Raw genomic sequence first — 18,624 nt, 5'->3', positions numbered from 1 at the left:
TGCATGCATGATAGCGCAGCTCTTATTGGGGCAGGAAACGGGCACTAAAGAAAAAAAAATTACCTGAAGTCGAAGGGCTTGAGCAAATACGAGGTGCTATATGTTAAGAACTATGGCTGAAAAGTGAGCGCACATGATTATAAACGGGCGCATTTTACAATGCGAAGAGGTATTTTATGGTCGTCACTTTAAAGACAGGTCTAATTACATGCGGTGGTCATATGCTTCTTTATTAATCATGGAAATAGGGGGAGGTGCTGTAGTGTGAACAATTAGGTTATTCGGATTCAATTTCATTTTCCTTATTAGCTGTCTACGCCATCGCCAACATGAAAATAAGCCTGTAAGAAGGCCGGACGATAAGAGTCGAATAGTTCGAATCTGTTACCGCTAAGTGCTAGGAGGATAAATTGAGAACGCTGGGACTTCTTTTTTGTTACACTTAGCACAAACAGAGGGGGATGACAGAAAAGTGAACGTGCAAACGGGTGAACCTTTGTTTCATCTTCGTCTGTTCGTGCTCAAGTCCAACTATATAACGGCTGAAAAGAATTCTTTCATGGTCGCCTCGCATTCGGTGCATGTCTTCTATGCCCAGCCTACAGGCTGAGTCCAAGGTGCAATAGTTTGATCTGAGAATATGGCGCGCAAGGAAAGCGATCTCATCTTCTCGCTATCTACCTGTGCACACGATTAGAAATTTCAGTTCATCCCTCGAGTAGAACATGGTGAATGAAATTTATCTCAACGAAGGAACACAGAAGGAAGCTGGTATATTCTAAAGCTCAAGGCATAGTTCCCAGTGACATTTCTAGTTTTTTTTTTTTTGCTTGTAAGCATCACAACATCCGAGAGCACTGCTTACTTGTGATGCTAAATGCGTAAAACTGCACTCCTATGTTTCTCCACTCGCTCCTAATACAGAAATCTCAATCGTCAATGCCTGTAGATTTTAAATTGCCCCACATGTGATTCCTGCTCCGCCTTTAGGCCTGTCGTTTCAAAATGCCACAATGATGTTTCTTGTGTGTCTCTCGAATAGTCTCTTAAACAATCAAAAAATAAAAACTAGTTCACACAAAGTTTGTATTATCACTAAAGAAGCGCGTATTTATAATCAGATTATTAAACAAGCTCGCTTTATACCTACGAGCTGCTCACCGAAGACGCCCTCCGCAATGCCGCCATACTGGATTACTTGAAAAGCCCGCTCTAGCATTAAAGTTGGAAGTTTTAGACATTGAAGTGTGCAGTGATCCCCTGAAATTATGCCCGCTCTTACTTGTATCGTTTTCTACCCTGTCGCAGCAGAAAAGGCACAAACTTTCAGTTGACGGCTCCATGTGTAAAGGCCAGTTGTTAATCCCCCCCCTCCCCCCCCCCCCCCCCCCCTTCCTGAGTGCGGTGTTCCAGAAGGGCTCGCTTTTTACTGGCTCATATTTCGATCCTATTTGTGATGCGTAAAAAATCACCTGGGAGGTTGCAGTCACTCGGGTTGCAGCAATTACCTCGAAGCCTTGCGCTTCATGTATTCTAATATATCGATAAGTAAGAGAGATCGTACCTTAAAACTCGCCCCCTCTTTGATGCCCACACCGAGCGCTCTGTGTCACCCTACTCGTTCGCTTTCCTATCAATTTCGCCCTTCTCATGCCAGCTTCCTTTGCCACAAGCACTACGATAGTAATAGCTGGATAGCTTATGTTGCAAGCTGTGAAAAGCTCGTTCCTCTCTAATTAGCAGACAAATTTTACAGATCATTTATCTCTTCTACACTTGCAGAAGCTTACGAGACTTATCCAGTTCCAAACTTTTGGGTATTACAGCACGATTATTTTTTATGTATTCTTTGCAGTTCAACCTGCAAGCTGAGACGGCCACTCGATCATACACTCTTTCAAAAGAAGTAATGCTACATATTAAAATAAAAAGAGATAGTAGTAGAAACAAAAAGAATGGTAGCAGTTACTAATTGTTTACGACCGAAAATGGAGTGCACGTAGTAAGCGCGGCAGTCACTAAGCAACAAAATTGCTGCAGTAACGATTAGTAGATGAACTAGAAAGTGTCGAGTAGCTGATTGATCGGAGCCTTTAACTGGAATATTAAGCTCATTAATGATTACAAACGGTTTTTTTCAGTGTCTGGGCTTGATGCTGTGCAGAAAAGAGCAAACAACAACAACAACAACAACAACAACAACAACAACAACAACAACAACAACAACAACAACAACAACAACAACAACAACAACAACAACAACAACAACAACAACAACAACAACAACAACAACAACAAAATGAATGAAATGTAAAGAGAGCACCTGCTGCTGACATTGCTTTAGATGCTTTAAAATGTAGCCAAAAGTTGTTATCTGGAGCTGTTTACTAACTGTGATTGCGTTACAACTACTACTGAAATACCATACCTTTCAGCAAGAGTTATTGTCGGGCTAGTTGGCTCGAAGACACGACATGATTGCGCTCGTCCTGTAGTGTCTACTGACTTCGTGTCGTCATTTTTGTGAATAACCTTTCATGTCATTACAATAATATACCAGCTTGATAGTAGAGCACCTACAAAATGATCTTTACTAAAGTCTCGTTACCCATGGATGCTCGAAAATAATTTGCATTAAAGCGTTCATTTAATCCTTAATAAGATGTGACATAAGAATTACCTGGGCCCGTATTCCTAGTTTGCGTCGTTGTCGAAAGTGTTGCTTCCACCCTGAGTCATCTGACTGAGGGAAAGGCCGGAACATGATGTTGTTACCTCTTCCAGTTCTGTAGCGGCGCCAACCGGTTCCGGCGTTTCGACCAATCGGATGACTTGAGGTCACGTGAGATAGCGACACTTCGATAACGACGCGAGCTCGGAATACTCGAAACTCGGAATACTCGAAACTCGGAATTAGCATTGTAAAAAGCCTATTTACTGTACATACATGTTCGCCATTTATCATATATGCTGCTCCACAATTGTAGTTAATTAACTACCCGTTAAGCGGTATCTCAGCGTAACGGGTAGTGACCACTAGGCCATAACGGGAGGCCTGGCTTACAGGGTATATTAGAAAGGGAAGATATTATGTGCGTGCACAGCGAGTGTGCCGCCTTTGTGCGCCGCGTTTTCACCTGCGGTTTCCTCATTTCCTGCCCCTTGGAACTGCTAGTCGATGTCAACGCCTTGCATGCCTCGAGAGCTTTCTTTTTATAGCATGCATGTCTCATCCGAAGTATTCGCACCGCAGAAAGTGCGCTACGGGCGCCTCTCATTGGTGTCGGGCACTTACCACATCAACATGTAAATTCATAATTTTGTAGTACGCCAAAATTAACGCATAACTCACACACCACACCATTATTACTTAGGATTACTATTAGTAAAAAATTTGGCATGTGAATACTAATACCTTTATAATGAAAATCATGCTCATTCACACAACTGCAATTATCATTGCCAGTTTTGCTGAAACATTAGTGCTTATGCTTTGTTGACAAGGTTAGCATGGATATACTAGCTTCTACACATAGTAACAATAACTACCATAATGTTTACTACTTACGATTGCCGACAACCTGGCAGCACATGTAGAATCTGTTTATTGCTGGATTATTGTATTTTTTTTAAAGAAGAATTTTGTGTTACAATATGCATGCTCAGCGTATGGCGCCTTTTTCATGCCCCACCATATCATGCGTTACGGTTTTCGCCGGACCTATAAAATGCAATAAACGGTATTGAAGCGCAAATAGAAAAGTGGGGAAAACAGGACTTAAAAAGGTAGAGACCGCATCGTTGTGAGTATGCGCGTCCTTGCATATTTCCTCCGTCACGCCAAATGGCCAACAGAGCTCAACACTAATTTTTAAGGCTGGAGTTAGAAAAAAACAAAAACAGTTTTATTACATAGACATTCGCTTTTCTTGTACTCCCCCTCTTTTTATGCTAGAAATGCTGGTTAAGAGATGTGACAACACTGCTTACTCCATCGGGCTTACTTGGGAGCTCATTTCATTTGAGCTAAATAAAAGGTTAACAAAGCGAGTTCTTTGAAAGACGGCTGGTGGGAAAAGCTGGAACTAGAAACGGTATTTCGCAGGTACGTAAAGATTGGAGCGTCACTCGACGCTTGACGTGCCAATTGCGATTGCATAGTGTTCTTTATACGTCTGGTCTTATACGTCTTTATTCTATCCCTGATATTTGTATTGTATCATACGATTAGAGGCCTTAATGCCTCTAATCGTATGATGCAATAGAAATACCATCTCCCTTCTTCTACGCAACAATTGTTGCGTAGAAGAAGGCAGATGGTAACAGACGGAATACGACCGTAACACTGGACTGGTTTCGAAGCCCTCCCACCCTCAAAGAAATTTGAGTTTCCTCAGAACGTTCTGGCCTCGAAAGCACATGATATAGCTGCTAAACAAGCGGGTCTTTCATACTGTCGTCGTGCAGCAAGGTGTATACGTCCATCATGAGTTTGCAGTACTAACTCATATCACCCTATAAATTGATGCACACATAGCGCGTCACTAGAAATGCCGACGAGTCTCTAATGACGCCGAAAAGGCTTCGTATGGGCACCTGCATGTGTCGTGTATGAACTAGTAGCAGCCGGTGTCTAGTGACTGCATCGTTTTACCTTTCTTGGGCGCGGGTCGCGGCGAAAGCGTTGGTGCCCCGTGCAGGCGGATGACGGGCGTCCGCCTGCTGGCGCCGTTGGAGGCAGGCGATGACGTCAGCGACGACGAGGTGCCCACCGCGGGTTCGCGCCGGGGGCTCGCCTCGCTCATGCTGGCTTCTTCTCCCTGCACGACTCCCTAGAGTGGAACTCTTTTTCCCGGGGAGAGAGGAGGAGGGGAGGGGCTGCCGGCACTCCTTCCCGGCTCGAAGGAAGGTCAGCGGGCTCGGGGCGGGAGTCGCTGGGCAGAGGCAGCACCTGCAAAAAAGGGGCAAAGACGAGCGTGTGAAGGTTGCCAGAGCGTTTTCTTGGACTCTGCTTCACAAAAGAGGGCCCGACAGCTGTGCTTTAAGATTTAAATGGAAGGTAATAACAGCTTTAAAACGCACATGTAAAGCTTATTTAGGATCGGCTTATTCGCGTCAGAGCGAGAGCCGCGTAAACTATAGCCTCCTCACAAGCAAACTAACGTGGAGGTAACTTTGGAGACAGGGGCGGCATCGCTGGAATTTTAGTTAGGGTGAATGCAATGTGACTGACGACACACACACACACACACACACACACACACACACACACACACACACACACACACACACACACACACACACACACACACACACACACACACACACACACACACACACACACACACACACACACACACACACACACACACACACACACACACACACACACACACACACACACACACACACACACACACACACACACACACACACACACACACACACACACACACACACACACACACACACACACACACACACACACACACACACACACACACACACACACGCACACACGCACACACACACACACACACGCACGCACGCACACACGCACACACGCACGCACGCACGCGCACGCACACACACACACACACGCACACACGCACACACGCACACACACGCACACGCGCACACACGCACGCACACACACACACACACGCACACACGCACGCACACGCACGCACGCGCACACACACACACACGCACGCGCACACACACACACACACACACACACACACACACACACACACACACACACACACACACACACACACACACACACACACACACACACACACACACACACACACACACACACACACACACACACACACACACACACACACACACACACACACACACACACACACACACACACACACACACACACACACACACACACACACACACAGCCATGCGAATGCCTGTGCACAAGTAAACAGTAGAGACGAAAATTCGGCTGAAACAATTGCAACTGCTATTGCATGAGTATATGAAAACATTACACCCCGCCGGGGTGGCGCAGTGGTTACGGCGCTCGACTACTGTGCTTAAGGAAGCGGGATCGAATCCCGGCCTCAGCGCGCGCTTTTCGATGGAGGCGAAAAGCAAGGCGCCCGTGTGCTGTGCGATGTCAGTGCACGTTAAAGAACCCCAGGTGGTCGAAATTTCCGGAGTCCTCCATTACGGCGTCTCTCATAGCCTTAGTCGCTTTGGGACGTTAAACCCACAACCTAACCTAACCTAATTTTTTTTATTCAACAGTCTGTTGAAGGTGGTCACGATCCAACCCTCCGAAAAGCCATTCTGTCTGTGCGTCTGGATGTCCGGTTCTCTTTCCAAACGTGCTTCTGGCAGATGGTAGTTGACAGGTGACTTGGCTACCTCCATGCCTGATGGTGAGGCTTTGAAGTTTAGCTTAGCACATCGCACATCAGTTGGCGATAGAATCTCCCTCCCTCCCCCCTCTTCAAAAGGGTGCCAAGTTGCAATTACTTACTTCAGAGAAGGGCACTTTTAAGTCAAGCCAGAATAACTTAGGCCTTAGCCGCACAGGCATTGACGAATAGCTCCAAAACGCGGTTTACTGGCGCATCATACAGCGCTTCACAAATATGGGCGTCAGCCTTTAATTGTCCTGTGCCTGTCCTTCCTATCACGCCGCACTCAGTGGTCAAGTACTCTGACGGTATTTAATGCATCTTTTTTGAATTACCTTTCAGTACCAAACTTAATGAGGGGACTTTATCCATTTCACTGAGCAACAACCAACTTATTTTTTATCAGGTATTTCTGACAACAGCATGAGAAGCCATGCTGGACTCTTTTCACATACAGAGTTGTTTGTCTTTGGCGGCTCAATATGACTATTAGATCGCTTGGAGAGCACACCGTTCCCCATCCCGAAATGCATCCGCAGAGGTGGCTGCTGTGTGCGCGAAATTATGAATGATTCAACCCCTTCCTTTAACCGCCTCCATCAGTCATTGCACGTATTGTAGCCGCTCATGATTGATGAGCCTTGATATACTTCAGCATTCGAAAACTAATTTATAAATATTAACGATTTTACCCACCTAACGGTGGCGATATTCATGCTACCGGTGAGTGCAGTAATGATGTTTAATGTTTGAACAGTGCGTGAGAGAACATCGAGGTGGTAAGATCAGCGAAGCGGCTCAACGATGGGAGATTCATCCAGCGATGGTCGGCTGAGCCGCGGATCTGTTGTGAAACCACGAGTCGTATAGACGGTTCGTTTGTGATCCAAGTTTCACGAGGTACAGTTTGCGGCACACCCGAATCAGTTCGCCATCAGTCAATGCACAAAAATAGCATTGGAACGTGCATTTGAACGTGCTCATAGTGAACATTTCTGCAAATCCGAGCGCCATGGAAGGCATAAATGAACAATTCGCTGCTGTAACATAGACACACGATGGACAAAATAAAGTTGGATTTAATGTCCACAAGCATGTACGGAAAGGAATGGACTGAAAAAAGGACTCAGCCGCAGGGATAGTAACAAAACGTTGAAATATTTGTAAACTGGTGAGCTTATGGTCTTCCTATCGCTTTCAGTTTTAAAATAGAAATAATCGTTTCATCATGCATGTCACCTGTTTCTTGTTGCGCTGATAAGGTGTAAACCCCTGTATTGGTGTTTTCTTCTCATTCATAGCAGGTTTGGTTTAAAAATAAGAGGAATAGGATGAGCAATTAGACCACGATATATAATCAGCCATTTAATAACTAGAAATACGCTTGAACATGATAACTTAGCCGTTTTGAAAACCTAACTTCAAAAGCGGTGCCCCGAGCCATTAACATGCATAAAAATTATTACCATTATAGTGAAATGAACCATCCTATGCGATGCCTGAGCAGAAAAAACATTTTAAATTGACCATTATATTGAAAATAAACGACTGTTTTGATAAATTTGGAGCTTAAATAAAACAGTTGCAGTGGCAATATGATGGCTCAATTCGTGCACTGTCAGGTCCGGGAAAGGAGAAGCGGCAAAAATACGCTGCTTATTGGGGCTTCACACAGAACTGCAGACCGCGTTTTCACGGTACTACTGTACTTCCAAAACGCCTCACTAGCCACTCGAATCACAAAGGGAGAAGAAATGAAGATAGCAAAGGAGAGCCCAGGAACAAATGCAGTCGGGACAAAAGAAGGCGACGACCTTTAACCTTTAAAACCCAGTCAGCAGTCGCTTCTCTGGCCGTTCTTTATTTTCCTTTTATCGCATGATCAGTCCTCCTTATTTCCCGTGGTTCGAGCTCGTCAGCGGCCGTCAGGAACCACGTGATGCCAGAGAAGCTGCTGCGAAGGCTCGGCTCAGTGAATCGATGGCTTCTGTTTGCTGCGACTTGACTCGGACGGCGGTGGTTGGCGGCATACTGTTGCTGGCGCCGGTGTAAGGAGGCGGATCCACAGCGCTGCATCAGATTCCCTCGGCGCCTTTCTCTCTGAAGTCGATCGGGCGACGCTGATCACGAGAAACTTGACACGTCTTACTGTTTCGTATCTGCCGCTTTCGCAGCCTTCTCCCTCCATTGGGCCATGTGGGTTGCGTCAGGGGGTCGCAATCAAGTCGTCAGCCTTAACTTGCTGTTCGTTTCCGGCCATTCGGCATCACTGCCCACTCTCGTCTTTGTCGCGCGTCCCAATTTGTTATTTATTTTCATCGTTTTGGTTGTACCTCTTCGTTCAGTCGGCTGCGACATTAACAATCTTTCTATTACGCAATGATTTTTCCGGTTTGACATGCTGACATTCGAGTTGCAATCTGCACCTTCGCGGAATAGAGGTCAAGCATGTGAAGCAACTGTGCGCTATAGGGGTTCATCAAGTTCGCCTCGACAGTATGAACTTTTGTAGCGAGAGCTATATTACGCCGGGTTTTCGAGCCGCCATCGTGGTTGCGCCGTGACCTTTAAGCAGCTAGGGGTCACGTTGTTGACAGGCGGTAGTAGGCAGCTTACATGGCCGAGCCCAACTGGACGTCAGGTTGTCAAACATTACGTCTGGCAGGAGCTGCCAACTCGGTAGTCTATAACCCTTTCGCATGGAAGAGTGACATCAGAATCAGCCTGTCAGGACCCTTGCATTCACGCTACCCCTAGGCCACGCAGGCACATTGATACGGCTTGGTTACAGCCGAGCTTACAACTCCGGCCAGAGTTACTCCATGGAGCTGAAGTATAACAATATAACAGAACTCAATGCTTGAACTGGCGCAGCCGCGTGAAGCTATCGCGGCATACTTGGTTTAACCAAAAATAAACGACAGCATTTTTTGTTCTCATTCACAGAATGTGAATGTTGTCCGTAGGTGCTACAAATAATATCTTATGAAATTATCTACAAGCTCTCCATGCGCTGTAGACGCCATCTATATAAACAGATATCCATTTATAACTCGAGGAAATAAAGTTAAAGAAACATTGGACATCTTCAATTGTCCAGAACCACTGCTCATATCATCAAAGGCGTTCTGTAGGCCACTTGAATTGAGGAAGCTCAAGAGTTCATTTAAAACGTCGTGAACGGAGAAGAAGAGCTAGATCAGAAATGCGGCTGTGAACAACTCGACGATAACGAATCAAAAAGGAAATTGCAGTAAGTTGAAAGCAAAACGAGAGAAAAGTACATTTGCTCTTGCTAAGTAAAATTATTTTGCGTGAATTACCTTCATGACCATGATACTGAAGGCGTCGGTGATATTCTAGCCTCCTCCTCCTCCTCCTCCTCCTCCTCCTCCTCCTCCTCCTCCTCCTCCTCCTCCTCCTCCTCCTCCTCCTCCTCCTCCTCCTCCTCCTCCTCCTCCTCCTCCTCCTCCTCCTCCTCCTCCTCCTCCTCCTCCTCATCATCATCATCATCATCATCATCATCATCATCATCATCGTATTTAACCTGATTACACCACGTGTAGGGCTAAGGCCTTTCCTAGATCTCTACATTTAGGGTCCTGTGGCACATGTGGTCACATTAACAGTATTTATATTGTCCGTCTAGCAAAACTTCCGCTATGCATGCCTTCCCTTGGAATCCGGTTCGCCACCTATAATTACAGTTAATTCTTCATGATTTCGACTATAATGCCAAAAATTCGAGTATGTTCTCTGACCTACTCTGCTCGCTTCCCTTCTGCAAACTTAACGCTTACCATCTCTTTTTTGAGCAGCTACCTGGGTTGTTCTCGATTGAAGTTGAAACTTTTTCATTAATGTTCACGTTTCTGGCCGACGGATGAGTATTGGTAAGGTAATACATCTATTATATACTATTCTTTGAGAGCGCTTGCAAACTGCCATTCATAATCTGAGATACTTGACAAATCGATTCCATCTCATTCGAAGTTTTGTTGCTGAAACCCCACGGCGCGTATCTCCGTTAATAAGTGTATTACCACAGCCACTACCAACGCCTCGTCACCTGCTGTAAACTACGTTCCCTTTCCGTTGACAACGAGCATTGCATTAGCATACTAATTTTTAGACTAACCGTTCTGCTTTGCCATTCGTGCCCTGAAGTAGCTAGCAAAGCAGTGCCACCAGTGAAGATGTTCATCGTTTACTCCATCCATACTGTTATCAATCCAGGCTATTAAATCTATAGAGATGTGGCTATTGGCATTGGAGAGATGCTGTATATGTAATTGGCACCGGCATCTTTATCTCAACCGGCAAACAGCAGTGTCACGTTTCCAGCGCTATCTGCTCTCTGCCGATATCAAAACTAACAAAATATCACCATACCTTTGAGCCCTTAAGTATTATTTCCACCGTATAATTAGCCTTTTCCAGTAGTTGCAGCGGTTATAAAAATGCGTTGTCACGAGCTGCTACTAGTTATGAACATTCCACTTTGAGGTTACCCCAGGGCTATGGCCACGTGAAACACACATAAAAAATAAATTGGAAAACAGTGCAGGAGCTAGAGACGAGACAGCGTGTTGATCCGCACTCCATACACTAGCGAGGGTAAATGATGTGCACTTGGCATGGATCCATCTCCTACGAGCGATCAGCGTCGGGAACACGGCGTAAACAATTCATCTTGTGCGGCTCTCACGAGCGCCCAGACCAACCGCGGGCATTACGTTAATGCTCCGGAGCCTATACTGCAGGCGGCGCTGCCTCAGGGGCAGACAAATCGTTTATCTTCCCGCACCTGCCGTGGTACAGAAAATAAAGGCAAGAAAATAAAAATTTAACCATGGTCCGAGCAGCATTCCAGACACTCATCTGCGAGTTAAGTGTCGGCAACAAACTTTTCTGATTGCAAAACTCGTGAAACAATGAATTATAGGTCTAAAGAAATAGCATGCCCAGTAAAACGCAGTTACTATATTAATTTGCAGTCTTCATAATTTATTTGTCATTTATTAAACACCTATTGCTGGGTTCAGTTGCTAGCGACGTACAACATGATCTTGTACTAGGACAGCCTCACTAATTAATTGCATTTGCTTTCTTACATAATCGATCATGGTCGTGACGCTGTCCTAAAGCTCCTTATGCGGCTCGCCTGAACAAATCTTTCCATTACATAAGGCAAATTGGAAGTGGTACATTAGACATTGGACAGCAGAGGCTATGGTGCGAGCCACTCCTGAAAGTTGTGTGCTGGAGTAGTAGCTGCGGCTGCGATAAGCCCAAGGAGGAAGATGTCTGCTCGGAAGCCTAATGAAGAACAAATGATAGTGTGCGTTTGTTCAATGGTCTTCCATCATTGGCACCTGACCCTGACATTAGAAACGGTCGGCACTATGTTCGGTATACGACGCCAAGAAGAGACAGTTGTTTTTGCTAACTAGCTGTCGGTCATTTTTTGTGCTTAAACACACACACACACACACACACACACACACACACACACACACACACACACACACACACACACACACACACACACACACACACACACACACACACACACACACACACACACACACACACACACACACACACACACACACACACACACACACACACACACACACACACACACACACACACACACACACACACACACACACACACACACACACACACACACACACACACACACACACACACACACACACACACACACACACACACACACACACACACGCCAGACCATCACTAACACACCACCCTATCCCGTTCTTCTCTGCTGTTGTTCTGTTGCACCTTTCCCAAACATACCGATCGATATCCGCTGGTTCTTCTACGTCCTTGAGGTGTGTCTTCCACAGAGCGTGTGCACCTATTCTCCGTTTTCCTTTTTACTGCTATGTTATTTCTAACCACTTCGCTCTTCTTGAGCCGCTCTTGCAGGCTGTGAAAAAATTCCAGTCCGACTTGACACTTCAAGCCTTCAGCTTTCCTCTGCGCACTGGTGTGGATCAATATATGCAGGTGGCGGACATGGCCGGCATGTCCGTGAATGCGCATTCTGATGAGATTATGAGGCGGCCGCTATCGGTATGTGTGCCGGGACATAAAATATCTTCTACTTGTATCTCTTCCGCAACAGTCGACCTTTTTCTTTGTACACGGCTGTCAAAGGACGAAGTTCGTGCTTGGAATGTAGGGCAGCCTAAACTCGAATTAAACTGGAGGTGATGAGGTGACGCCAGTGAACTTCCCTGTTAGCGCCATAACCTGGCGGCCGTTAGGAGCAATTAGAGAGCCAAAGAATAGAAGACCACATCGCGGTGAGGTTTGCATATATAGCCATAAATTACCTCAACCCGACCCTCGGATACCTCGTCAGTCGTTGCGCGGTGGATAAAGCGGCTTGCGATAAGGCGATAACATGTAGGTTTCCCTAAATTTCCTCACGGTAGGTTGAAACAACTCCCCCGGTGCTAACGGGCCTCGGCTAGTCGACGATATTTTTGTGCAGTTGGCCGCCGGTGTCAGGGTTGTCGGTAATTTCAGAGTAAAGCTTTCGTTAGCTGCTAACTACGTCGCGACGGTGGCTATACTTCTAAAGCCCCTCAATAGACTAAAAGTAGCGCCAACATGTGAAGTTTGCCGCCCGCCTCCTCTCCGGCGCTCTCCTTCGTCGCTTTGACCCTCTCATTGGCCGAGCGCCGTCACGTGCTCGCGCGCGCTTTTTTTTTTTGCTGGGCGTGCGGCTTCCTCCTTTCCAGCGGGGCGGGCGGCGCGCGCGCGGCACATATCGCCGTGTGTTTTGCTGTATTTTGCTGCGGTTCGCACCTCTTTTTCGCTGGCCTTTGAAGTCTTTTGTTTCAAATGCCGACTTGCTGCGCATTCGGGTGCAGCACAACTGAGCGGGATAGCAAGAGGTTATTTAGAATACCATCCGGGAATCGCAATGCTGCTGGGAGGAAGGTCTGGCTTCATCGAATAGGCCGGAGGCTTCATCGATGAAGGCTTCATCGAATGCTTCGGAGAGCGCGCGCGCTGGTCGCGCCCCGCGTAGGTGGAGCCACGGTCGAAATGCGAGAGGAGGAGCGGCGCCGCCGGAGGAGGAGAGAGGAGATGGCGCTACTTTTAGTTTATTGAGGGGCTTTATATACTTCCAGCCCGTCATGGCGCCATCCCTCGCGCTGCTCCGTCAGCGTTTGCACAAGCGCTCAATAATTAAAATTCCGACGCCCGCTGGCGAGAGCTACTTTTACAATGCAGGCCTATGGGAGTCAAACAAGTATTGCCGCTTGCTCTGGTCAACTTTCTTAAAATTATTTTATGCTTAAAGCTGCTTAAATCTGAAACGCATTTGTCGTCGACCACGGTTATGAAAATTCTGTGTGCACATGTGTCCGAAGACCTATTTGTCTGCAGCAATTCCATTGAACATGTATAAAGAAGTAAGATAATGATATCGTTAAAGTTCTCAGCGGTTTTTTTCTTCATGTGACTGCGTCAAGTTTCATTTCTGCATTCAGCACATCACCAGACGCCCATCGGTGCTGGAGTATAGGCATCACTACGGAGAATTTAAAAATTTTTCGTTGTTTGAGGCAGGACCCAGGACGTTTAGGGTGGGTGAAGGGGCATTTTTGAATTTGACTGCCGTTGATACTGCTCTATGAATGGCCGTTAGTGGTTAAGCGGCATATATCACGTCACCACACTCTCGGCCAAACTGAGAATTTCTCCTCTTAAGGTGAGGGCGTTTTACTTTGGTGGGGACGCTAATTTACCACATTAAAAAGACGTGCTAGAGAAGAAGTTTTCACGAAATAATATAGAAAGAAATATCGTGCTTATAAACTCCAGTCATATTTTCTCAATGCGTGAGGGATGCACGGTTGCTTTTTTAGTAAGGCCTAAACACTATTTCTACCCGAGCACATGATTATAGGGGCTTTATTAAAATACGCCCAATGAAGCCTTTATTTGGTGTTTCGAGAAATCCGGGAAAAATTGTGTGCGCTTTGTGCTTTAAGTTAATCAGGCAAATTCAATGGCGGGCAACGTTGTAAAATGCGCGTGAGGACGTCCACTGGAAAGCGGCGTAGGCAGAGTACGATTTGTAAAATTTATAGAAGCGTGATACGAAAGCCAGTTGCCGCTTTCAAGACGAGGACAGCCTGCAGAATTTTAGGTGTCTCCGCTTCTATAGTGACACTATTGAATTCACATTAATGGTGCATGCTATTCTGTCGGCGTTGGCATTACAAAGCGATCGACGTTAAAAATGAAGGAAAAAGCAAAAGCCTGTGAAAAAATTTTTGCTCGGTCCCAAAATTTTCGCAAACTCAAACTAAGAAAGGTTTACAATCACTTCAACTAAATCACAGTATATAAACTAAAGAGTGGAGTTTCACTGTCATTTCTTGCCCCCCTTCCCTCTCTTTTTATTCGCGAAATATTCTTCTTATCGATTCTTCTGTGAACTATCCAGGACAGTGATTTAGAAATAGCCTTGTCCCTTATTCCTACACAGCAAGGTGACAACATGCGACAGCTAATCATAACCAAGAAGATGCATTATTGCCATTGTGGGATAAAAACAATTTTGGTTTTTCTATAACGCAGCCGATCATCCAAACACCTTTTTTTTTTTTTTTTTTTTTTTCCACCATTTCGGGTTAAATCTGAGATACGAAGTTAAGCTCTCTTTAAAGGACCGTCCCCTGCGAGTGCCTTAATTAATTTATTAACACGGCCTCTTCGCTGACGACCGGCTCCGACAGGAGCAAGAACATGAAAAAGTCGTAAATGCTTCAATAAATGACTCCATTCCTGGAGTCCCAAAGACTGATGAAACAAACTGAGGGCCGTTTAGAGTAGCTTGGCCTAGTCAGTAGTTTTCTTTTCTCTGTCGAAAGTTAATTGGTTAAGAACGATGAGCTAACTTTTTAAGTATTGGCTTCAGGAACAATGTCAAATCAAAGTTGTAGATGTTGAATATATATATATATATATATAGCTATCTGAAATGTTTGTGGCAAGGTGCCAATTATGAAACTTTATTCAACGGTCTTTAAAAATCAAATCACCAGGTGTACAACTGACGGCACTTGTTTTTAGCTCAATGCGCACATAAAGCCCCACCGGGAAGAGCAATAAAAACGATAAAAAGAAATGCAGACTTTGCTCTCTGAGGCGCGTCTTGGGATGATAAAGCAGCACCGCGTCCATGTGGATGGTATTTTATTATGCGAATAATCTTTTAAGGCCGGCAAAAATCCATTTGAGATTTTTGTTCTCGAGGCGGCAAGTTAGCTGAACAAACGTTATTTATTATTTAACCTTGGAGAACGAAACATACACTTGAGACTAGGTCATGCGACACTGAAGAGCCCCTTGGTTGATTTTACAGGTCTAATACATACCATCTTTTTTCAAAGCTTTGTTAAATTTTTCTTGAACAGCCGACGTGTGTATGCAGTGAGAAAGGCAAACAAAAAAATGATAGCCTGGGCAATAATGATAATATCATTCCATCGAACTATATCAGATATCCATCGAACTATATCAGAACTATATCAGGGTATCAGATTTGTAAACAAAGGTAGCGCTGCGGTAGGCAGCGACGCGGGGGTGCAGGCCAAAAAGCGGCGTGCCTGCCAAGCGGCACGGCTTTTGAAACTAACTTGCGCGCCTCCTGTGCTATGAAATATATGATGCCTGGATAGCAGTTTTGCACTTTTTCAGCCTATTCCCCAGATGAAATCAGCATCAGGCGGAGCGCTGTATTGGCGCCGTTCTTAGCTACCTAAGTTGGCGGCACCAGTGTGGCTACGGTGGGCGAGCAGTTGGACTGATCAAGTGAAACCGAAAAAACACGACGTTGAGGAGAATACTAATCATCTAGGGTCCTAAATTTTCCTCCACATCGCTAGCGCATGCGAGTAGGCGAACGAGGCCATGGACGGCGAGGAGAAGCTTTTTTATAAGGTGAAACTCGTGATGTGCTTCCTCCTTTCTCCGTCTACAAGCGGACACCAAAGCGCAGTATTAATTGGGGACGAGGCAGGGTGAGCGCTGACTCCTGTCTCATCTTCATCCATATTTAATGGTGTGCTGTCAGGTCCTTTTAAACTTAAAACCCCAGCGTGCCGAAACCTATTCACTTCTGCTTTCGTCAGGCATCTTCATCATGAAAAAAAAAGAAAAAAAGAAAAAAATGGAAAACTGCTAAAATCATGTCATATGTGTTACTTTAAATAAGAAAAAAATGCGATCTCTCGGTCTTTTGTTCCTGGCCGAGTGAGCCGCCAACTTTCTTTATTCTGCTTGACGAGATGGACGTTTGTAACCGGAGTTGAGGTGATGCTTTAAGGTAATGCTGCTGAGAACGAACGGACGGGCGGAATCTTAATTAGCCGAAAAGATTAACCGATGGCGTTAAAGGCCCCGTTCACCGAAAATCCTGCGTCGGTTCCATCCGCCGGCGTTAGTGTTGTGAGTGAACAATCGCGAGCAAGGCGCGTCCACGCGGTAGCTGGCAGCTGACATGGCCGCGCACTGACTTTACGTAGGGTTGCCTGACATTATACTATTTGGCAGGAGCTGCCAACTTGGGTCTCTCCTTTCATATCGGAGGATGATATAGAATCCGCCTGCCAGGGCCAGGGCACGTGTTATCGCCTCATACCTTTAAATGCGGAGCTTAAGTGTCCGCCCTAATTTTTGCATACATCCGCTGTGCATCCTCAGTTCAGGAAGCCGGTGGCTTGTGCTGCTTCGTGAGCCTAATAAATCAGTTTGCGCTGGTTTTCCGTGCCCCAAGCGTGACAGGGCTGCCTCTCACAGCTCGTGTGTAGAGCGTTGCATTTGAACTGCTCGCATTCTACTCGAACATTCTCAAGCTACGTGGTCAAAGTGTCGATGTCTGCATTCCCGCAATGAGGGCATAAGTTTTGACATGTTTCCGGTAAATTAAACTTGATGCGTGTAGATTAAAAAAACAAACAAAAAACATCCGTATTAGTCGCCACAATGGTAGAAGCCTTGCTGACAGGAGAAGGGAAGCACCCATTAAACGACAGACACAAGACCGTGTGCACACCCGCCAGCTTTGGATTCGATAGAAACGAAGCTGCCGCCTTGCACGTGGATGAAGAAACCGAGCGGACAACGAATCCAGCTCCGGCTTACTCCCCCAGCAGTACGGGTAGATGTAGTCGAGAATGCTCTAGTCCTCTCATGTGCGCACAGATAAACGAAAATGATGTTACATTTTGGCGGCAAATACGAGCATTTTTTTCAAATGTGCGCAAATATTGTTTAAATGTATCCGATAAAATATCAAACCAGAATATAAAGTATTTTTTCTCCGTGCAGTAAGCGTTCTTCCAAAGTATTGCGGCTGTACTGCAGAATCGCTTTCTGTTAACTTTGCGTTTTTTTTTCTCTCTTCATCGTTTAAACACCATTTTAATAAAAAGGTGGCGAATGATTTCGAATGAGCCCACTCGCAAGTTACAGCTTTTAAATATACAGCGATAGATAGGACAGCTTTCAAGGCATTCCTTTTTCAGTGTTTTCCTTCTTCTCGTCTTCCTTAGAACTCACGAAGAGCTCACCTTTACCTCACGTATAGTAACCCATAGAAAGTTTAAAATCCGCCCCCCTCCCCCGCATTGTGTTCACCTTGAGGGCTTTGACAGACTGTCTTTGCTTTTTGTTTGGTTTTCCGGTTGTCATACCCAGCCACCGTTTAATCGGTTGACTAAACGTGATATGTAAGCCTTATATGCTCCACAACACCGCAGCTCCGTCAGTGAAGGAATGGGAATGCCGCCTACGGCGAAGACATCTCTTTGTACTTACTGGCTGTACGGCAATCAACAAAATTATTTTCTTGTCTCCTCACTCTTGGAATTATATGCGGCCCAACTCTTTTCCCATCCTGTGCAATTTTCATGAGCACGTGCGTACTCTCTATGTTATTAACTATAAGTAGCTTGACTTTCCTTGGCCGCGTGAAGAAGAAATAGACCAAGAAACGGTAGGCCCGAAGCTATTTTCATCGCTGAGCGCGCAGCTCTCGCGTAGCCTTCTCTTGAATATTTAAACAAAATGTTTTCCGGACTGCCTGTGTACTTCCTCCCCTTTTCCGATGTTTGATTATTCCAGCTGAGGACGGGAATATTGAACTACGGCTTGCTTTAATTCTATGCCTTTCGATTTT

The 18,624-nt window shown here is 45.6% G+C and overlaps 1 protein-coding gene across 1 annotated transcript in view; it reads right to left on the bottom strand.

Annotated features, from left to right (window-relative positions):
- LOC146197945 (uncharacterized) overlaps positions 1 to 18,624 on the bottom strand; it is a 182,993-nt gene that overhangs the window by 10,637 nt on the left and 153,732 nt on the right. The window contains exon 2 of the mRNA XM_084593220.1: positions 4,655 to 4,951. Within this exon, the coding sequence (XP_084449346.1) occupies positions 4,655 to 4,805 (151 nt within the window). The 5' untranslated portion in view covers positions 4,806 to 4,951. The remainder of the gene's footprint in view (positions 1 to 4,654; positions 4,952 to 18,624) is intronic.

This window comes from Amblyomma maculatum, chromosome 2, assembly GCF_055883805.1.
Source record: "Amblyomma maculatum isolate TAMU_Amacu chromosome 2, ASM5588380v1, whole genome shotgun sequence".
In the NCBI taxonomy this organism is placed as follows: domain Eukaryota; kingdom Metazoa; phylum Arthropoda; class Arachnida; order Ixodida; family Ixodidae; genus Amblyomma; species Amblyomma maculatum.
This window is presented reverse-complemented; position numbering and strand designations above follow the sequence as displayed.